This window comes from Phodopus roborovskii, unplaced genomic scaffold (genome assembly GCF_943737965.1).
Source record: "Phodopus roborovskii unplaced genomic scaffold, PHOROB, whole genome shotgun sequence".
NCBI lineage: Eukaryota > Metazoa > Chordata > Mammalia > Rodentia > Cricetidae > Phodopus > Phodopus roborovskii.
The window spans coordinates 6,263,664-6,285,507 of record NW_026126417.1 but is presented as its reverse complement, the minus strand read 5'-3'; the positions used below and the strand labels follow the sequence as shown (position 1 = coordinate 6,285,507).

The 21,844-nt window shown below is 35.6% G+C and overlaps 1 protein-coding gene across 1 annotated transcript in view; it reads right to left on the bottom strand.

Moving 5' to 3' along the window:
• The window catches only part of Mettl15 (methyltransferase like 15), a 156,164-nt gene that overhangs the window by 73,385 nt on the left and 60,935 nt on the right, over nucleotides 1-21,844 (bottom strand). Inside the window, 1 exon segment of the mRNA XM_051183804.1 lies at nucleotides 10,846-10,982. Coding sequence (XP_051039761.1) covers nucleotides 10,846-10,982 — 137 coding nt within the window.

Genomic DNA, 21,844 nt, shown 5'->3' with positions numbered 1-21,844 from the left:
CCACAGTTAAAGCACAGACTAAATTCACTTGGCTTCTACTTTCCTGATACTGTCTGCCATTTGCTATGTAGACAGAAGCCAGCAGTCAAAGAGGAAAGGATCATGATATAAATGTAAGTTATCTTCAAGGGGTAGACATCATTGTGGAGAGAGAAAGATACAAGGGCATGTAGTGACTATGCACCACACCTTAGAGAAATCAGGATGTAGGTCAGCCTGGAAAGTGAGACAAAGCAGTTTGTTTTATATACTATACGTTGTCTGTGGAAAACTTGTGAACATAACTATCACCTGTTCTCCAGGCTACTATTAAAATTGCACCTGAGGAGCAAAGTTAATTATTGCCTGTGCCACATAAAGTGTTTGGGACACAGTGTGGACAATAGATCTTCCTCTAAAATCCCATCCCACTCAAGCATGTGCCCTCTCCTCATAGTATCTATATTTCACATTCTACCTTATATCAGGGTAAATAAGAAAAACAAAACAAAACAAAAACAAAACATGTTATTCTTTAGGCATACTGGCCTTTTAAGGCAAACATACTTCACAACATGCCCTTCCTGATACCATCAGTTTCTGCTTTGCTTAAGCCTTAATAACAGTTGCTATCACAAGTATTGTTTTTTCCAAGCCCTGAGCTCATGACTAGGGACAGAAACATGCTATATATAGCTATGTTGGATGAACAAGAATATGAAAAATATCCACTTTCCTGTCTCACCTGGGCGCGGTGGCGCATACCTTTAGTCCTAGCACTTGGGAGGCAGAGCAAGGTGGATCTCTGTGAGTTTGAGGTCAACCTGGTCTACGAAGCTACACATGTAAATCCTGTCTCAAAAAATCAGACAAGAAAATTTACTCCCCACTTTCCTGTCTCAGTGCTGGGCACCCAATCTGGTTTGAATCTATCCATGCCTTGTGCATTCTGGCAACTGTCTGTGAGAGTTTGTATGTATATGAGTTCTGTTGTGTCTGGAAGACACTGGCTCCTTGGTATCACTCACAACCTTTGGCTTTTACAACTTTGCTGCCTTCCTCTTCCACATAGATCCCTGAGCCCTGAGGGAAAGAGTTTGATAAAAGCATCCCATTTAGAACTGAGTGTTCTATAGTCTCTCATTTTGCATAGTCCAGATATTGGTCTCTATGCTAATCCGTATGTAGTCCAAAGAAACTATTCTAACATGGGTTGAGTGAGGAACTGATGTATGGGTATACACTTATGTCATTAGTAGTCATTTTACTGCTATATTCCTTTAGCAGAATAATAGTAGTAAGTTTTCCCCTAGCCCATGATGTATGGAGTCTCATGTTCCTGGCCACTTAAACAGTGTCAGACATGGTGGCCCTTTCAGAGTGGCCCTTAAATACAGTAAGTGCCATCTGTGGCACTGTTGCACAAGTGTATATTGGTGGTATGTCACTGCTGTAGGTTGAAGAAAATGTAGCTAAGTGATACTTATGATTGCTTTTCTCCTCTGGTAGCATGAAGAGTACCTTCTAGTACATGAAGGCTATTCAGTAAAGTAAAGATTCAGGTTAGACATTAGCTTAACATCACTGTGTCTGATAACATAAGTAAGTATTGTCTTCAACAACAGAGCCTTATCATCATGATGCAGAAAGCAATCAATAGCCTTAGCTATAGCTGTGGTGTTTTAGGGGTTTCATGCAACATCTTTGGTCAATGACTCAATAAAATGTAACCTATTCCTGCCACTAAAGGTTTTAGTTGGTGGCACAAGATGTCTTGTTGCACCATTACACACCCTATGATATGGAGGCTTAATTTAGATTCCTCTCTTATATGCATATATTTTAGGAATCTTCTACAGTAGTAGGTTTCCATATAGGTGTTCAAAGGGTCTTTAGTCTTTGTTAGTTGTCCCTTCCTATAGTCTTTCCTTTATCCCTCTCTTCCACCACACGTCCTATTTCATATTCCTAGTCTAGTGTCCCTTTTATCTCTCCATAACACCATCATCTATTTTCATGTAGTGATCCACTCCACTCAGCCCTACACCAGTCCCTTACTAGGTATCTAATGCCTGTGGTTATTTGTATCGTAGCACACATTAATGAAAGGTTAAAATTAACACCCAGGGGCTGTAAAGATGTCTCAGCAGTAAAGAGCATGGGCTAATCTTCCAGAGAACCTGGGTTCCATTCCCAGCACCTATATGGCAGCTCACCACTGTCTGTAACTCCAGCTCCAGGACTTCTGACACCTTCATACAGATACATATGCTGGCAAAACACCTCTGCACACACCTATGAACACCTGGGGTTTGACAGAGAAGCCAAAATGGTTCAATGAAAAAAAAGAAGGCATCTTCAACAAATGGTGCTGGTATTATTGGATGTAAACATGCAGAAGACTGCAGATAGATCAATATCTATCCCCATGAACAAAACTCAAGTCCTAATGGATCAAACACCTAAACATAAATCCAGTTACACTAAACCTGACAGAAAAGATAGTGGGAAGTAGCCTTGAATGCATGGGCACTGCAGACCACATCCTAAATAGAACACCAGTAGCACAGACACTGAGTTCAACAATTAATAAATGGGACCTCCTGAAACTGAAATGCTCTTACAAGGCAAAGGACATGGTCAATAAGACAAAATGGTAGACTACGAATTAGGTAAATATATTCACCAACCCCACATCTAAGAGAGGAATGATCCACAAAATATACAAAGAACTCAAGAAACTAGACATCAAAATAAAAGTAATCCAATTAAAAGATGAGGAAGAAAGATAAACAGAGAATTCTCAACAGAAGAAACTCAAGTGGCTGAAAGACATTAAAAGAATTGCTCAACATTGGTAGCCATCAGGAAAATGCAAATCAAAATGACTCTAGATACCACTTTATATGTGCCAGAAGGGCTAAGATCAAAAATAACGATGACAGCTTATATTGGAGAGGATATGGAATGAGGGGAACACTCCTCCATTGTTGGTGTGAGTCCAAACTTATGCATCCAGTTTAGAAATCAGTATGGGGTTTCTTAAACAATTTGGAACCAATCTACCTCAAGGTTCAGCAATACCACACTTGGACATATAACCAAAGAATGCACAATCATGCCACAAAGATGTTTGCCCAACTATGTTTATAGCAGCATTATTTGTAATAGTCAGGACATGGAAACAATGTAGATTCCCCTCATGGATAGAGAAAATGTGGAATATTACTCAGCAGTAAAAAAGAAGGACAGCTTGAAATGTACATGCAAATGGATAGATCTAGAAAAAATTCCTGAGTGAGGTAACTCCAGACTCAGAAAGGCAAATATGGTATGTATTCACTCATTAGTTGATATTAGACATAAAGCAAAGGATAACCACACTATAATCTACAACCCCAGAAAAACTAGGAGGACACTAAGAGGACACATGGAAGACTCCAGAAAAAGGAAATAGTTAAGATTTCCTGGGTAACTAGGAGGGGGAGTAAAAGGGAGGGGATGGGGGGGCAGGAACTTGAGGGCTCAAGATGACAGAATAGGGAGAAGGACGAAGATGGGGAGCAATGAAAGGGACATCTATATAGAGGAAGTGATTATGGGATTAGGGAGAAGAAACCTGGTGCTAGGGAAATTCCCAGTAATCTAAAACAAAAAACAAACAAAAAAAACCCAAACAAACAAAAAAATATATTCTATTTTCTGTTAATTGTCTATAGTGTTCCATTTTTGATGGAATTCTAAATGTTTTGATAAAATTATACCAAAGTAGCTATCAATGCATTCCTACTCAAAATCACAAAATTAATAATAATAGGAAAAAAAACAACAAAAACAAAAATAACTAAGACATTTTTTTTTCCTTTTTGGTAACATTATTGTGTGGTTCTTACACTGAACCTTGTGATTAAGGACATCGTGTCACACTGTCAAAATCTAGAGAAAACCTGGTATGGAACTTAACATTATGATACAATTTTGTCTAATTTGAAAGAATTCTTAGTCATGTGCCTTGACAAGTATAAGGAAAGTAGTCTAACCCCATATATCACCAAATTACATTGAATGGTTCATTAGTTTCTAATTGCAAGCCGTAGTATTGAAAGGCAAACAAAACTTTCAGTAATTTTACACAGAATCATCCACTTCATGTTCTTCCTCTTGGGTACATGACTTGACTTTGGAAACATACATTTGTTTACTTGTATATGAGCCCAAGCAGTCCATATCACTTATTTACATCCTGGTCTTCTGTGTATAGCAATAAAATGTTGTCCCACATAGCTCAAATCTTCCCAAATTTAATATCCACCTCTTTCCTCTTTCATGTATACCTCTGGGGCAACACTGAAATTTCTTTACATTTCTAGCTCTATCATTTACTAATGAGAAAAATATGAGTCAGTTACTTAACCTATTTCGAAGTTTTCTCATCTTAAAACAGAGATAACAAAGGTATCTGTTATAGTCTGAAGTATCCTTTCTAAGCTCATGTGTTGAATACTTATGCTTCATCTGTTAATGCTGTGGTGGGAAGCTTATCTCCTTCAGGAGGTAGGGCCAAAATGGCAAAAGCAGATCACTACGAGCAAGATTTGAAGGAATTGGAACTGTAGTTCTGGCCTCCCTTTCTGTTTCCTGGTGTGGTGATAGACCTAAATTCTGATGTCAAGGGCTTTGACACTACACCAATGATTAAATATACCAAAACCATGAGTTGAAATTAATCTATCTTCTTGTTGTTTCTTGTCATGAATTGGGACACAGTGAGACAAAAGAAACTAATATAATACCTGCTGGTTATAAATCCTGAGATAATCAGGCCTAAAAAACCACTAAGAATATCTTTTTAATAAGTCATGGAATTGTTTTTATGGGTCTTAATCAGCATTTTATGAAATATAATGAAGAGAATAGGAATATTAAGTAGTCTATGAAGTTAAATTACTAATGAAACAATTTTTTTTTAAATCATTGACATACTTGGCTACATTCTGTATATTCAAAATCTACGCTTTGTTTTACAAATATTTTAATCTAAAATTTTGTCACAAAATGTATTTTGACCATGCTCCCCCATCACCACCAACTCCACCTGGAACTCCCACGATCCTGCCCATTCAACTATATGACATGATATCTTTGAACTACAGATGGTAGTCTATTACCTTTTCACAATGATGGTTTGTAAATATAACCTTTGCCTATGGGGATAGCAACATTACAGGATGAAGTTATTTGTTGTGAAAGCAAGACCATTGATCTTTGGTATAAAATTGCTAATGCTGGATGAATATGTTGATTTCATAAGCATGTATTGTACTAACTGGTTTTCATGAAATTTCTAAGTATTGAGAGTTATAAAGAAATTAAGACATGTCATGACTAAGCATACAGTGTAAGGCAAAATAAATAGGAATCAGATAATTTCAGAAATAATTATGGTTGTGATCATGCATGACAGTTAATAAGCACAGTATGGTCTAAGGTAATATGATATCAGTATTATTCTAGTCTAGAACATTTGTGATGATTTCCAGAGGAAATTAATTCCAGCCATGACCAGATGAATGTTATCAAGGAAGAAGTAGAAATGTTAGAACAGGAAGGGGTGTTTATAAGTCATGAGAACAGAATATTCAAAGATCCTTCAAAGTGAAGAGGGAAGCACATTGAAAGGAACTATAAAACAAGTCATCAGACAGGAGAGAAAGGAAGAGACACGCTAAAGAGTTAAGCTAGGGCAGATGGTGTATGTCTTTGTTCAAGATTTTGTGCTTAAGACCAACGGAAAGGCACCAGAGTATTTAAATAAGGGAACTTATAAATAATATTTGCATTTTATCAAAACTATGCATGCTTTACAAAGTTAATGAAGAAAAACTGGAAAGAATCCAGAACAGATGGGAGACTAGGAATTACCATTGTCTAGCAGATATTAACATGTAAAATGGCTAATCTTAAAAACTTAATTGTACTGAGAATCATCTAAGTTAGTCAAGCACATCTCTGGGTACAGTGTATTAATTAATGATGAAGAACTTGCCCTGAATGTAGCGAGTACCATACTATAGCCCAGGAGTGGGTGAACAAAAAAGTGTTTTTTTTTTTTTTTTTTTTTGGTTTTTTATTTTTTTAGATACTGTAGTTTTTCTGCTTCATGGAGATGATGACTTAAGCTACTATGCAGAACCAGACTCATCTGCTTTGTTTTTGACAGAGAATATAGCTACATTACTTCTAGTCACTGTCATTTGGTTGAAAGTGTATAAGAAAGTGTATAAGAAACAACTGGAAACCATGAATTAAAGACTTTCCCCTCTTTTTACTTCATATGCAAATCTGACAAAATTTAAGTAGTAGTAGCTTAACAAGAAGAGCAGATAAATGTTAAACATCTAATGTAAGGATGATACATACATGAATATATTGCACCATATAGATAAATTCCCCTTATAGAAGAAACCTTTTAAATTATTGAAAACAAAAACAACAACAAAAAATGCTTAGCTTTTAAAAATATGCTTTAAAAACGCCAATGATCAAATCAGAATTTGTTTCTCTCTTCAACATTTCTATATTTTCTGACTGTAATATATGAAATGTATATTGTTCCTCAAATTATCAGAAAGAATCCTACATGTTTTTCAATTGCCTTCAACATCCATCTTCCATTAAGCTAAAACTAAATTATGAGCCCTGCTGCTCTAATTTAAATGTGTTCCCTCAGAGGCAGTGGAGAAAGTTCCAGTCTTCAAACAGCATGTAATCTAACTAATCATCTTTTCTGAAAGAGCTAAAATTGGTTAACAGAAAAGTCAGCATTTGCCTGAATTGTTCAGTTTTCAGAGAAAATGCTGGTTTCTAACTTAGTTTTGACAGGGTAAATAATATGAAAAATATCAGAAGTGTGAAGTGTTTTAAAATGACAGCAACATAAATACATGAAGAGAAATAATTATCTTTATTTTCTCAATACATGTTCATACTATTCCACTGTGTTCTCTAGCACAAACTGTGGCTCCTTGTTTTAGGAAGATAATATTCCATTAAACATCCAGTATTCCCCAAAATGACTTCCATTTCCATTCAGTTCCCCACCCCATCCCCTTGGGACAGAGTTTCTCTGTATTGTTTTTGGAGCCTGTCCTTGAACTCACTCTGTAGACCAGGCTGGCCTCGAACTCACAGATATCTGCCTGCCTCTACCTCCTGAGTGCTGAAATTAATGGCATGTGTCACCAACATTTTAGACTATGGATACAATAATATATATATATATATATATATATATATGTGTGTGTGTGTATGTATGTATGTATGTATATATATATATATACACTATATATATATATATATATATTATGATTTACATGAATATGCAAGGATTTGGCCATAAAGTATAGCTTTTTTTAATTGTTGTTCCCTTCTAAAACCCTGCTGCCTCTAAGTCCTCAATAAGTACCTATACAGACAATATATATACAATGTTTAAGCCTAAGGAGGTGCCTTGCTTGATGCTGTCTCACCTCTTTTATTTAGAGAACTTGCATTCTTAAAAAGGCATATATTTATAAGGTTATTATAAATATCCTTTAAAATCATTATATGTTTTCTATATCTTCACTAGCAAAATTATACTCAAAAACGCTCCATTATAATTCCACTCTCCATAGTACACCATTACAATTCATTACCTTCATTACCACTACTAACTTGAAACATCTTTTCAAAGTCTTCTGTGACGAAATCTAACAAGAATTTTAATGTGTACTTTGACAACTGGATTTTGTGGTCTTTTCAGTCTTTAAAAACTCATTCTGTATTACTACATTAATCCTTTTGTATTAATTATATTTTGTTCACAATTTTACTGTTTAAAAATTAGTATATCATTTAATAACCAGCATGTTTTATTTTATATGATTTCTCAATTATGACACTGAATAGGCAAATTCCTCTAAATTAACTATATTATTGGCTCAGTTTTCTTCTAGGAACTTTATTACCATTTTTATCAAAAATTTCCCCTTGTTGGAAGTCACTTTTTATGTCATATAAAAATAAAGATTCATTTTTGTCTTTAAAGCTTTACAGAAAAGCATATCAGTTCTACTTATTAATAATATACCACTTTATCAATAAGGATAAATATTTTATCTATCTTTAAATGGTTTTATTTACTGGAATCTGTTTCCAGAATCTCTAACAACTCACTCAACCTATTCTCACGACGATGCCATACTGATTCAGTGCAATCTTTTTACAGAATCATTTGACATCTGGCAATACAAGTTTCCTCTGTTTTTTATTCAAAAAGATGTCCTTTGTATCCACTATAAATGAAATATCACATCACTCAAATAAAAGCAAAATATCAGTTAAAATGAAATTAAGATGCTTTCTGGAGGTGGATTACATCAATAATTTTTTTCAGGAAAAAAGGGGGGGTTTCAAAAATAGTAATTTCTTCCACCCCCAAACAAATGTTTCCACTTATTCATGTCTTGTACTGAATTGAATAAAGTTACACTTTGTCAGAAAGAGAAACACTTTTAGTAATAACTTTATTTACTTTTAGGGACTCTTATGAATGGAGTTTTTATACTACTTCCTATAATAGGCATTGAAATTAACATGATTTTTAAATTTACAGGTAGCTATTTTATCATATCAGCGGTTGTTTTTTTATTCCTAAGTATGTGTATTTGTGTGTGTGTGTGTGTGTGTGCGCGTGTGCGTGTGCGCGCGCGCGCGCGCGCGTATATCTGTTTAGGGGTGAGAATAAGGTACATGTGTGAGTACAGATATCAGCAGAATACAGAAGACATTGGGTCCTCAGGAGCTTGTGTTACAGGTGGTTATGAGTTGCCCTACATGGGTTCTGAGAACTGAAAATAGACCCGTTGTAAGACCAGCACATGCTTTGACTGCTGAGCCATATTTGGGTTATAATTTGGGATTTTAACTATCAGTTAAATAACTACAGCAAAAAAGATGAATGAATATTTTATAAAGATGTTTTGTAAGTCCTTTTGAAATTATAAATATAAAAGTGAAATTCATGTATATTGTTTTAAGTAATACTTGTCTTTACAGAAAATAATTGTCATTTGTCCATTGCTAATTATATTTTATATTCAGATTATTTCCTTGGGCCAGCAAGATGGCTCAGTGCCATCAAACCATAGTACTTGAGTTTGAGACTATGGACTCTCATTTTGAAATGAGAGACCTAATTCCCACAAGTTGTCCTCTGACCTCTACATGTGTGACACAGTACATGCATGCACAAAGGAATAATCAAGTAAATGCAAATAAAAATGATTTCCGTTATTTTCTTTTGTTTAACTGGAATATTTTTAATAAAACAGCTAGATGCTTATTATTTCTTTTAAACTTTTATATGCCTAAAAGTAGTAGCTTCCACATCTACAGAGTGAAAAATATTATGCTCGGTAAAAGAAATTCTAATTAAAATAAATACATCTGTGTTACATTATGGCTAGAAGAAACGTTTAGAAATTAAAAAAAAAAGCACCATGTTGTTGAACCACATTTTCTTGTTATTTCTAGAAGAAAAGAGAAAATGAGATCAAGCCTTTCTGCTAGTAATGGAATTTCAGAGAAATGGACATTACTGAGAATATCTTGAGCGCATGAATCTTCCTTGTTAAATCTGCTGAAACAGTGGGAAATACTCCCCATGTGAATGCAGAATGTTTCTATTCTTAGACTCTGGATAAACTTTCCCATGGCCATACAATGCTCTTTCACCAAAGATGCCATTTCATTGTTAGATAGTGATAAGTAATAATGGGTTCGCATAAAGTCAAATTCCTCTCAAATCCCATCAGTTTTCTTGATTCCAGGTGCTAAGCGTGAGTGAATAAAAATCTTCACGCCTGAAAATAGTTCATAAACCTGGAAACAGTTACCTAATTTCCAAGACACTTGCTCTTCTAAAGTACTATAAATACCATATGATACAGGTGTTACTATGTGATTCACACTATTCTTATATTTAATGACTGGTATGTGTGTGCCCACATGTGCAGGCACATGTGAGTGTGCATTTCATGGCATGTATGGAGAGATCAGAGATCTGTGGACAACGTGCAGAAGTTGGCTCTGTCCTTCCACCAAATGAGATTCAGGGACTGAACTCAGGTAGTCAGGCTTGGAGGCGCGCACACTTACCTGCTGAACCATCTCTGTGATTCTACTTTATTTTAAAGGTGGCAGAGTGAGAGTTCACTAGTTCCGGCAAAAGGATAAATCACTGTTTGTATGTGAATCTCAGGAAAGTCAGAGAAAGCTGGTGCATTATTGTGAGATATAGACATTCTGAAAATCTCATACACTTTATTCAGCTAAATTTACAGAAAGTAACTACTGAATTATTGCATTGTATTCCATTGTGTAATATTTTGAGAAGATGTCTTGATGTCTTGCCCAGGCAGGCCTTATGCTCCCAGTCTCAAAACTGAGATCAACGTGCCTCTCCCTGGTGCGCAGTACATGCTAGAGGCAGACATCACTAAATACAGCTAACAAGAGTGATTTCCTGACAATATGTTGTCAAAATATTGTTTGTGGAAAAGTTCAACATATATTCAGACTTACATACTAGAGTCAGTTTTTAATTTTATTTCCACAGATTTAGAAAGTACATGTGCATTGGTATCATTACTTTATGTGGCATTGTAAATGTTGTTTACATTAATTCTTTCTTTTGCAGGGGTGGGTGTGAACAGTGAAATAGCCAGTAAGGAAAAAATAGAACATTCAAAGTGAAGTAAATTTCTGGGAGATAAACAAAACTGGGTAAAACTCAGCACCAAAATTAAATAGAAAATTACTTACGGATACACTTCTGAAAGCCGCTCAGCTATTGAATAAGCTGTTGGGTCTCGGTCTAAGGCATAGATAGTAATGTCTGGTTCCCTCTGAAGAATTGCTTTTGTGTGTCCTCCTGAACCAAATGTCATATCTAGAAAGATCTTACCAATAGAGAAAAACAAAGTTACCCTTTAGCATGAACAAGACACTGTTTTCCCCTCCTTTAATCTGTAGAAGCAGACAATTTTAGAGATAGTAACAAACATAAAAGTAGTATTGTTTGCCCTAAATTCAAATTTTCAGAATCAAGACTTAGCTTTCTTTTGAGATGTAAGTGTTTAAAAAAAAGAAAACCTCATCAAAATATCAGTAAAATCCACTGGAAAACCAAGACACATTAATATTTCACCATGAGGTCAAATTGGCCATAGCACAATGAGGCAGCTTCAGTGCTTTATAGCCAGCTGAAAACTAGTAACATTTCTAGTAACGTCTCATTACTGGACATGGCTTAAAATACTGATTTAATTAAATATTTACAATTTAAGCTAGATATATTCATGAAGGTGGGAATGAGAATGGGTATTCCTAAAAGCAGTCACAGAACAAATAAAATACAATCTAAAAAATGAAAAATAAACAAATACAGACAAAAAAAAGTCTCTGAGGCCAATGCTAAGCTTGTCATTAAATTATGTATATATCTTTGCAAAAACCACCAAAGTAACACAATTGTAATACCATTAAATGTCTCCAGTGTTTAAAAGCAATTAGAATAAAAGATAAAAGATGTACAAGAACTCTACAGACTGAGAAGGTTATAGTCATATAATAAAAAATGGAAGCCAGGAATTTGAGAGAGAAAAATCTATTGCAGTGTTTGAAGGGAGATAAAAGGAGGAAATAATTGTATTATATTACAGTCTCAAGAAATAAAAAAGTCCTGCCTAATTGGATATTATTTCTCACAAAACCACAACTCTTTGTAGATTGCAAAATTTGCCAAAATTTTTGCCAGAACAATAGAATATATCTTTCCAGTCATACAATGTAGGAACTAGATCTCAGTCTTCTTAGTTATCTTACTTGGTGACATTGTAAAGAGAAATTTAAAATTATAGTTAAGCAAAACACCAGATTTGGACAATAAGAAACAGTGTACAAATTAAGTGGTTAAGATTGATTTGGTACTTAGGGAAGACTCTGAATATCCTCCCAACCAAAATCATGTGTCTAGTCTATATGTGCTATTTCAATAAAGTCACTGGTAATATAAACACAATGTAGTAATGTTGGATACAGTGAGATATGGCCAAAGATTATTGACCAAGGTTAAAACACTTGTTTGTACATATGTATGTACAAACTTCACAGGAGGGGAAATTCTTGAAATGAACAAAAATGTGCTCCTTGAACATTAACATCTATTTAGTCTAGAGGAAATCTTACTAAAGTAGAAAGAGGTTAGCCATAAAACAGAGTGAATTAAACATAGTAAAAATATGTACAAGCAGCATTAACATAAATATTTTACTTGTGTATTTTTATGTGATGTATATATCATATATGTTTCTATATGACATATCTGTATGCATGTATACACACATGGGGGGATTACATGTGCCTGCCTGTATGTGGATTCTGGGGCTTTGAAATCTGACTCTCATACATGTATGGTAACTTGTACTTACAGTTAGCCATTTCCCTAACCCCAGCATTAAAAAAATTTCAGAACTTAACCTTAAAATTTCTATCAGCATTGGCACAAAAAAAAAAAATCATGGTTATATATTTTATAACACTCTCAACAGTAATTTCACATTTTAAAAAATTCATGTTTGAGGGGCTGTAGAGATGGCTCACTGGTCAAGAGCACTGTTTACTCTTTAAGTGGATCCTATTTCAGTTTACAGTATCCACTTGGAAGCTCACAATCATCTGTAACTCCAGTTCCAGAGAATCCAAAGCTTTCTTTGACCTCTGCAGGCATCATACATATGCACTGTGCACAGACATACATGCAAACAAAATACACATGCGCATGAAATATAAACAAACTAATATTTTAAAGAAGAAATACATATGCAAATCTCATAATCAAGGACTTTGATTTCTCAGTGTATACATTCATGCACTTAGTGAAAAGGAAAAATCTGCAGAGTTACATATTTTCTACCCATTTTTATCTGTGTTATAAGTAATGAGTTCAGAATAATTTAAACAAAGAACTTTCCCCAGGCAAAGCTCATATGGTATCAACATCAAATACTGCTGGAATACTAGATTTAAATAAACAATTTCCAAATGATTAACTTTCCCAAGCCAAATAAATCTTAACCAGTTTTTAAAAAGGGAAAGTCTCCTTGTTTAAAAATATTCTAGAATATTTGAGATGATGATTAGAATTTACATGATTTTTTAAACATATCATGATTATGTTCTTGGAGATATACTTCATGAGAAAAAAAATTATTTGGACAAATGTAACACAGCAAGCATGAAGTGTGCAATAAATGGTATTTCTGAAAGAAGACATGAACAGTACACATGTTCTGGGTGAATGGGTGACCTGAGCCATCACTTTTAAAATTATAATCTGCATTCTTTTCTCCTGGATAGTTAATATGACATTAGGCCACACTTTTCATCTTACAAGTTGATAGTAAAGTAAGAAATGGATGCACCTCCTCCTTAGAATTTATAAAACAAATCAATAAGAACATTTCAAAAGACCCTTTCTATAAACTTCCTGTATAGCATGTCACAATGTAATCTCATGTTACCTGCTGTAATTTACTTAATTTAAAAAAAAAAATCAAACTTACTATTGATACTGAATCTGTTCTGGATAATTCACTTATTAGCTGCATAGCCCTGACTACACCATTTTAGTTCTATGAGCTACAGCAGTTTCTCCTGAGAAGAAATGAAAGCGACTTTTCAGTTTACCAAGCATAAGAGTTATCCTGCCTGGTCTAATGAAAACTCGGGGAAGGAGAATGAGAGAGTGGAAATACACAGTTGTTTTAGAAAAAAAGAAAAAGAAAAAAAAAAAAGAAGAAGAAGAAGGAAGAAAAAGAAAAAAAAAGAAAAGAAAAAAAGGCAGGCAAGAAATAACAACTTAAGATGATACCAGCAACTGCAATGACCCCAGTGCTGCTGTGTGACCTGATACAACTCCTCCTGTGTATTTCTAAACAAAGGAAAAGGAGAGGAAAACATGGGAGAGAACAAATAAAACACAAATAGTATAATGCAAACCACAGTAGATAAGGATATAGAACTGTCCGCATTATCAGCCCTCCCCACTGGAATCAATTAGGTCCTAGGGAAAATGTCTTTCATCCAGGTTTCCTCTACTTCCATTTTTCTCTCCATCCTTGCCTCTCAATATCTAACTCTTCCTCCTCCTCCCCTCCATCCCTATCTTTGTGCCAGGATGAGTTTTGAGGTGTGCTTACTTATCTCCTGTACTCTTTCTTCTCTTTTTAGGCAGATTTTTAAAAAAAAAAAAAAAAAAATCTTATTTTACATACCAATCCCAGTTCCCTCTCCCCTGTCATCCCATGCCCTCCCCCACTGACCCACATTCCACCCCTTCCCCATTCACTCCCCAGGGAGGGTGAAGCTTCCCATGAGAGATCATCAAAGTCTGAGAAATTATTTGGGTCAGGACGTAGGCTCTCCCCTGTATATACTTCCATAGTAAATGGGCTCCCAAAGTCAATTTGTGCTCGAGGGATTAATACTGATTCCACTTAGGCACATTTTTAGAATAGATGTTCCTTGTGAGTTCTTAACAGTACAGGGAAAAAGTTGTGTTTCCTATCTTTTGGAGAACACCAAAACCATTTTACTGCAAAGAAGCACTGCATCTTTTAGTAAAAATAAGAGAAAACATTGGTTAAGCAGCAGAGAAACCATATTTAAGAGGAGATACTTCTCTGAAACTGGATAGAGGAAAGAGAAAAGATAGGCAAGTTATGAATTTACTAGTATAAAACGAGAGCAGTTTTCTGGGTGATGGACTGAAAGGATTAGAGATTCCCAGTATTTATGTGATGTCTGTGTTCCTCTGTAGACACGAGTTTGGGTTTTGGTGAGTATGTATAAGCGGAACAGAAAGACTGTGGAAAAGTTACTGGGGCATGAAGTGAGTACGGCCTGCAGGGGCCTGCACACTTCAAGATGAGGAGGTGTGTGGAGAGGACGGAAGACAGTTTCTTCTCAGAATAAAATAAAAATGTTTTAAAGAAGAAATACACTATACCACACTCAATATGGTGGCATTAGTACAGACCAATAGGACATTACCATGTACTTGTTGATATAATGTGAACAAAAAACCTAAGGGTCCAAGGGTCAGCACATAGAATCAGGTGACTAGTGTGCACCAGGCAAGAAACAGCTGCCAAAATGTAGGACTCATAATTCTAAAAGCTCAGCAAAAACTTGTAAACTGCCCAGACAATCAAACTGTTAGCTAGTAATTAAACTGATTAAAAAAGAAAACTCTTTGAGAACATTAATAATTTATAATTCATGGTAATGTGTAATTCTGTAACAATTTTATTTGTCAGTTGGCAATCTTTTTATTTAAAATGTAAAAAAATAAGTATTTTTGCTTTAGGTTAACTGATTTGATGTAATGCAATTAAATAATATTTTATCTCCATAACCATCTAAAATAAAAAAATCTTGATTTAATTATTTCCTCCACAGTGAATTAATAACTAAATCACAGTTGAAGATCTGACTTAGACATAGGAAAGAAAAAAAATTCACAGCAAAAAGTGATAAAACTGAATATTCTGATATTTCCATTAATGAGGAGACAGAGGTCTAGAAGGAAGCTGGTTGAGGGCAATGTTAATACTAAATATTTCATCCTATAATAGTCCCTGACAAAATTATATGGTATTGCTGAAACTCAAATTATTTTTTATTTTTATTTTACTTTATGTTTTGGGATATGGTTTCTCTGTGTAGCTCTGGCTGTCCTGGCACTCTTACTGTAGACCAGGCTGCTGTCAAATTCAGAGATCCACCTGACTCTGCCTCTCCAGACCTGGGATTAAAGGAGTGTGCTACTGCTACCTGGCTTATGAGCTTAGGCTAAAGAACAAACTTGGCTTCATATGTCTCTATCATCATACTTAGAAACAGCTACTACTGTAGCATGTCATTTTTTTCAGAGTGTTTATGAAGATAAGCTGGCTGAACATATTCCAAGAACAAACAACTGTTTTTGCATGTTGCCCAGGACAAATACTGCTTGCTATTATCAGACTCTGATGAAGACAAGAGTACGCACAGGTTATAGCTTTAAGGTTGAGTTTTTTGAGTTTAAAAGTAGTAACCAAAATTAAAATGAAACATTAAAATCAAACAACCATGGATGGGTAAAGCTAATAATCATAAATGATTTTATTTGATCTCCTACTCATGCAAACTTTCACCTTTATGGACTATACTTAGCCTTCTATGTGCATGCTTCCTATGTTTGGATGTCTCTAAGACTCTGGTAATGCTCCTAAACTGAAGGTGGAAAGTGATAGAGATCAGTGTACCTGACATCATCAACAGAGACTAGGAGACTGATAAACTGAGTTCTTTTCAATATAGCTCTAATCATTAAAAAAATTCACATTGAAACACCATTGCTAAAATTGGACATGAAGAAATTTTTAGCCATGAACAGCATGAGGGCAGATCTCCCAATTACATTTTCCTAATGTTGATTAGTCATTTCCAATCTGTGCAAGATTTTTAATAGTAAGTTACCATCTGAATTTGGAAACAATATGGCCTGGCTTTACTTTAAGATTTCTTCCTAAGAATTTTTTTTCCTGGATATTTTAAATTTTGACTTATTTTATAAGAAATAAAGTGCTGGATTCCTGAACTCCACCTAATGTTTGGCTATGGGTTTCTGCATATGCCTCTATCAGCTGTTGGATCAAGCTTCTCTGCTGACAAATGGGACAGGCACTAAACTTGTTAGAGGAGACAGCCAGTTCAGGCTACTTACCTGCTTTCAAAGTCTAAACTGGGGTCTTCCCCATAGACTTCAGGGGTATTCCCCTTTCCAGGCTTCTGCCTAACCTCGAAATACCCACCCCAGCAGTCCTTCTCAGCATTCTTCCCGTCTTTCCCACCCCCCCCCCAAACCCTACCCCTCATGTTCCCATCCCCACCTGCCCCCAGTCTACTCACAAAGTCTCTTCTATTTCCCCTTCCCAGGGAGATCTAAGTGTCCCCTGCATGACTCTCCTTGTTACCTAGTCTCTCTGGGTTTGGGGATTGTAGCATAGTTATCCCTTGTTTTACAGCTAATATCCTTTTATGAGTGAGTACAAACCATGTTTTCTTTCTGGGTTTCGGTTATCTCACTTGGATGATTTTTTGTTTTCATTTTTTAGAGATCCATTAGAGAAGAAAGAAGATTAGGAATCAGAATCATCAAGGAAGCCTCACACAATCAATTAACCTGGGCTCATAGGGGCTCACAGAGGCTGAACTAACAGCCAAGGATCCTGCATGGGCACTCTGCATAAATGTCCCAGTTGTGTAGCTTGGTTCTCTTGTGGAACTCCTACCAAGGGGTGTATCCAACTTTTTTACTGACTTTTGGGACCCTGTTCCTCATAATGGGTTACCTTGCCCATTCTTAACACCTGAGAGATGCTTACTTTTACTGCAACTTGATATGCCATGTTTTAGTGATACTCATAGGAGACCTGTCCTTTCCTGGATAGAGATGGAATAGGAGGTGACTGGGGAGTGGGAAAATGGGGGAGAGGGACTGGGAGGAGACAAGCTGGGGGTGAGTAGCTTCAGCTATAATATAAAGTAGATGAAAAAACAAAATAAAATGATGAGACATGTGTCCCCCAAAAGAAATAAAGCACTTTAAAATATTTACAGTTAAATTTCATCTGTCAATAATAAATTCCTCCTATATTGCTCTCCATGCTTTGAGCTATAGATAACGACTGAGATAAATAATCTCAGTACCTAGAGTACTAGCAAGTGCTAGATATGGTAATGTAATAACCTTATAACATCAGAAGAAATAGGAAAGTTTGAAAATTAGGGAACTACTCAGAACACATACTTAACCTTTAGGAAATAGATAAATTTTATTTAGCATTCAGTCATTTATATTCTATATATTAACTGAGCATTCTATACTGATAAGATCATAGGAGGCAATATAAATATTGTGTGTGGGCTCTCCTGTCTGATGCGGGGATTTGAGCATGTAAGTAAATAATTATAGCATCAATAAAATTAAATCTAGAATATCAGAAGGGAGAAAAGGCATCAGAAGAAATAAAGTGTCTTCCGGTATTTCCAGATGTTTTGCTGTTTACTGCAACTTAGTCACTCCTTTAGTACATATGTTAGCACTGCAAACCAGAAAACTTAGGGAAATATGTTGAAACGATGTCACTCTTGAAAGAATGAAGCAAAGAATTTATATCACTTTAGCTAAAAATGGAGCATTTTGAGCATTATTCTTATCAGTGATAGTGGGGAAAGAACCCATGGCCCCATGCATTTTAGGCAAGCATTGAAGAATTTTAGAAATGTAAGCCTTTCCCAAATAGTTCTTCAGACATGATAGCATTAAATGGATAGTAGGGTGTAGTGGTAAAGAGTCTTCTGTTTATAGTAACCAGGTAGAAGGCATGAAGATGTGAAATAGGCTGAGGAAAGGAAGGCTTATAGCAAGAATATACAAAGTGTACGTTTCATTCCATTCAAGAACAACCCCAAACATTTCATGTCTATTATTTATTCATTGAAAAGTAAACATAAACTCACATGCAACCAAGTAATTATCAAACTCTGGGATATCTTAATTAGCAATGTATTACAGAGAACCTAAAAAAGTTAGGAAAGGGTTAAATAAATTTTCTAATCACAGTGAATGTCAGGTACATATTGCAAAATCATTTTTGTTTCCAGAACCTCTATTTGCTTTTATATCAATAGAATAGAGTAATCGGATGTGGTACGTAGAAAAGTTAGGGAAATGAAAACTAGTCATAAAGCTTGGCATGAGGGTACTGAAGATTACAGAAACTACTCACTATACAATTAGATGATTAGCACTCGCTGACTGGATAAGGAATAAGTATTTCTGTCTTGACTTGACCACAGCTGCCATTACTCAAAAGAGTCCTCTCACAAGATTGGGCTACCTCACATTCCCTTCTGGAGAGAGCCCACCAGACCCATGAAGCACAACAGGGGTGCAACAGCAGCCTCTGTATTTCAAAAAAGTCACATAAGTCATATAAATCCCCCCAAAACTCTTATCTCATAGAAGTGCATCACAAGATCCTTTCACAAAATAGAACTTCAATTAGGATAGAAGCAGAAATGAGATAAATATTTCTTGTGTGGAGGGGGTGTAAGTGTTGATGTGTGGGTGTGCTGTATGGACAGAGAAGAAGACAACTTTGGGTGTTGTTTCCCTATAACATTCTCTGCCTCAGTTCTTGAGACAAGGTCTCTCACTGACCTGGAAATTAGTGTTTGGAATAGAATGACTGGGAGGCCAGCCCTTAGAGCCTATCCATCTCTTACCTAATTACCAGAGATACAGGAATGCTGCACCATGCCAGGCTTTTATGCCCTTGCTACAGAATTTGAACTCAAGTCCTCATGTTTGTGCAACAAGCACTTTACCCACCCAGTCATCTCTCAGGCTAAGATAAGTATTTCTCCTCTGTTCCTCCTATATTGCTCTCCATGCTTTGAGCTATAGATAATGACTGAGATAAATAATCTCAGTACCTAGAGTACTAGCAAGTGCTAGATATGGTAATGTAATAACATCAGAAGAAATAGGAAAGTTTGAAAAGATGCAGGTATCCTGAAAGTAAAGGCAAAGCATCTTAAGAATTTCACTGTGGACCATGGTCCCCTGGGCATCCCAACAGACATCACATGTGTTGCTGGAAGCGACTGCCAATAAAACCGTTAATAATGTCCTTTAAACTTACAGACATATAATCAGTTATATAGGAAGAGTAATGTAACAACAGCTGATTACACAGATTACACAGATTATACTTTGATCCAAACAAAACTTAAGTTAATCTAGATTTAGAGATTCGTCTATAGTTAATCCTCTATAGTGATTCACAACTTATAGGACAGGACACTATTGGGAAACCTCCACTTCGAAAAATATTTACATTGTCATTCATTATAATGGAATCACCACAACATGAAGAACTGTACTAAAAGAGTCACAGCACTAGCAAGCACAGCACCATTGCTCTACAGAGCTCTGGTACATGGTCCAACCACTTAGGCTAACAATATGTTCTCTAAGTATAGACAAACAAAAACTTAGTACCAAACATGAGAAATTTCCTTTCAAATGGTAAGTCAGTGTAGTCCATGTGACTCCCAAAACAATACAGACTATTGCTATTTATTTCTCTTGGTTGCCTGTCAGAAGTTTAAAACAAACCCGTAATATTTAAGATGTCATACAGCTATGACAGAGGACTTGGATCATTCAAGGTGGAACTAACTTGAAAGTCTTGTTTCCATGGAACCACAAAATACAATGAAAGCTACCAAGAGAGGAGTAAAAAAAAATTAGTAGTCCTACCCAGCAGTGATACCAATGAACTCCAACAATGAATGAATAGAAACATACCCCAAAGGTGTAATAAGTGGCACTCACATATTGGTAACAACCAGTAGTTGTTTAACAAGACATAAGACTCATTCAACAGGAGTGAACTTATCCCTAGTACTAGAAACATTGCCAGTTTCCCAGGGCTAATGAGGTCTTTGGTCTTAGAAAGGAATCTACTAATCCAAATTTTGATAGGCATAATTTCTAACTACATTCTAAATCTTATCCTTACACACAAAGATAATGATGGGAGATGTCATTCTGTAAATATGTTTCTTGTATTGGTTAATAAATAAAGCACTGTTGGTCAATAGGATAGCAAGATAGGCGGGACTAGGAGACAAAAGGTTTACAGTGTGTTTTAAAAAATACTTAGCTTGGGAGTGAAAAGAAACAGGATTAAATGGTTTAAGAAAGCATAAGAAAAAGAGAGTCACTAGGTGGGGTGGCACACCCCTTTAATCCTAGCACTCAGGAGACTGAGGCAAAGCAGATCTCTGTGATTTCAAAGTAAACCTGGTATATAGAGTTAATTCCTGGACAGATAAAAGTTACACAGAGGAAACCCTGTCTCAAAATATGAAAAAATAGAAGTAAAAGAAATAGAATTTAAAAAAAAAGCCACTTAAAGATGGGAAGCACAAAAAGAGTGTGGATACTACATGCTGTTCTGTTATCTTTAAATTATTTGACTGCCGAGGAAATAGCAACAACAGAGGAGAAAACAAATACTGCTGGATTAATCCAATTTACATATATTAAAATGTTTTGACTCCAAAATTTAAGTCTGAGGACAGATTACTGGGGGAAAGGATTTCTATTTTCGTTTCCAGAAAATGAAAAGCTGTGGATTCCTTCCAGACTAACATGTTTTGATCAAGCCAGATCCCCTGAAACAGTGTTCCAGGTGATCCAACATTCAAAACAGTTGAGACGAGGCAGCTGTGCAGACAATTACAGCCAGGATTTCTGTGTCTTCTTAGGAACCTCCATGACAGGGCCCCTGCCACCAGGAAGCAGCTTGGAAAGAACGACGCCCAAATTCCCAAATATTGTTTTTAAATGTTTGTTTTCATTTATAGGGGTTGGTTATAAATGGTTAATGACCACAATCAATCTCTTTAAAGGTAAAAAGGAGATTATGGTATAGATATGAATACTTTGTTTTGGATTGGATTTTCATTTATTGATACAATTTAAGGTCAATTTTGTGATATGTACATTTCTCCTTTTGTTTAGGTATTGTGCTTATCTAGCTCAAATAAAAATATAATGTATATTTTAGTACAGATTTTAGGTAGTTACCTATAATACTCAAAAATTTAGTTAGTCAAGCTATAATAGTCAAAACTTATA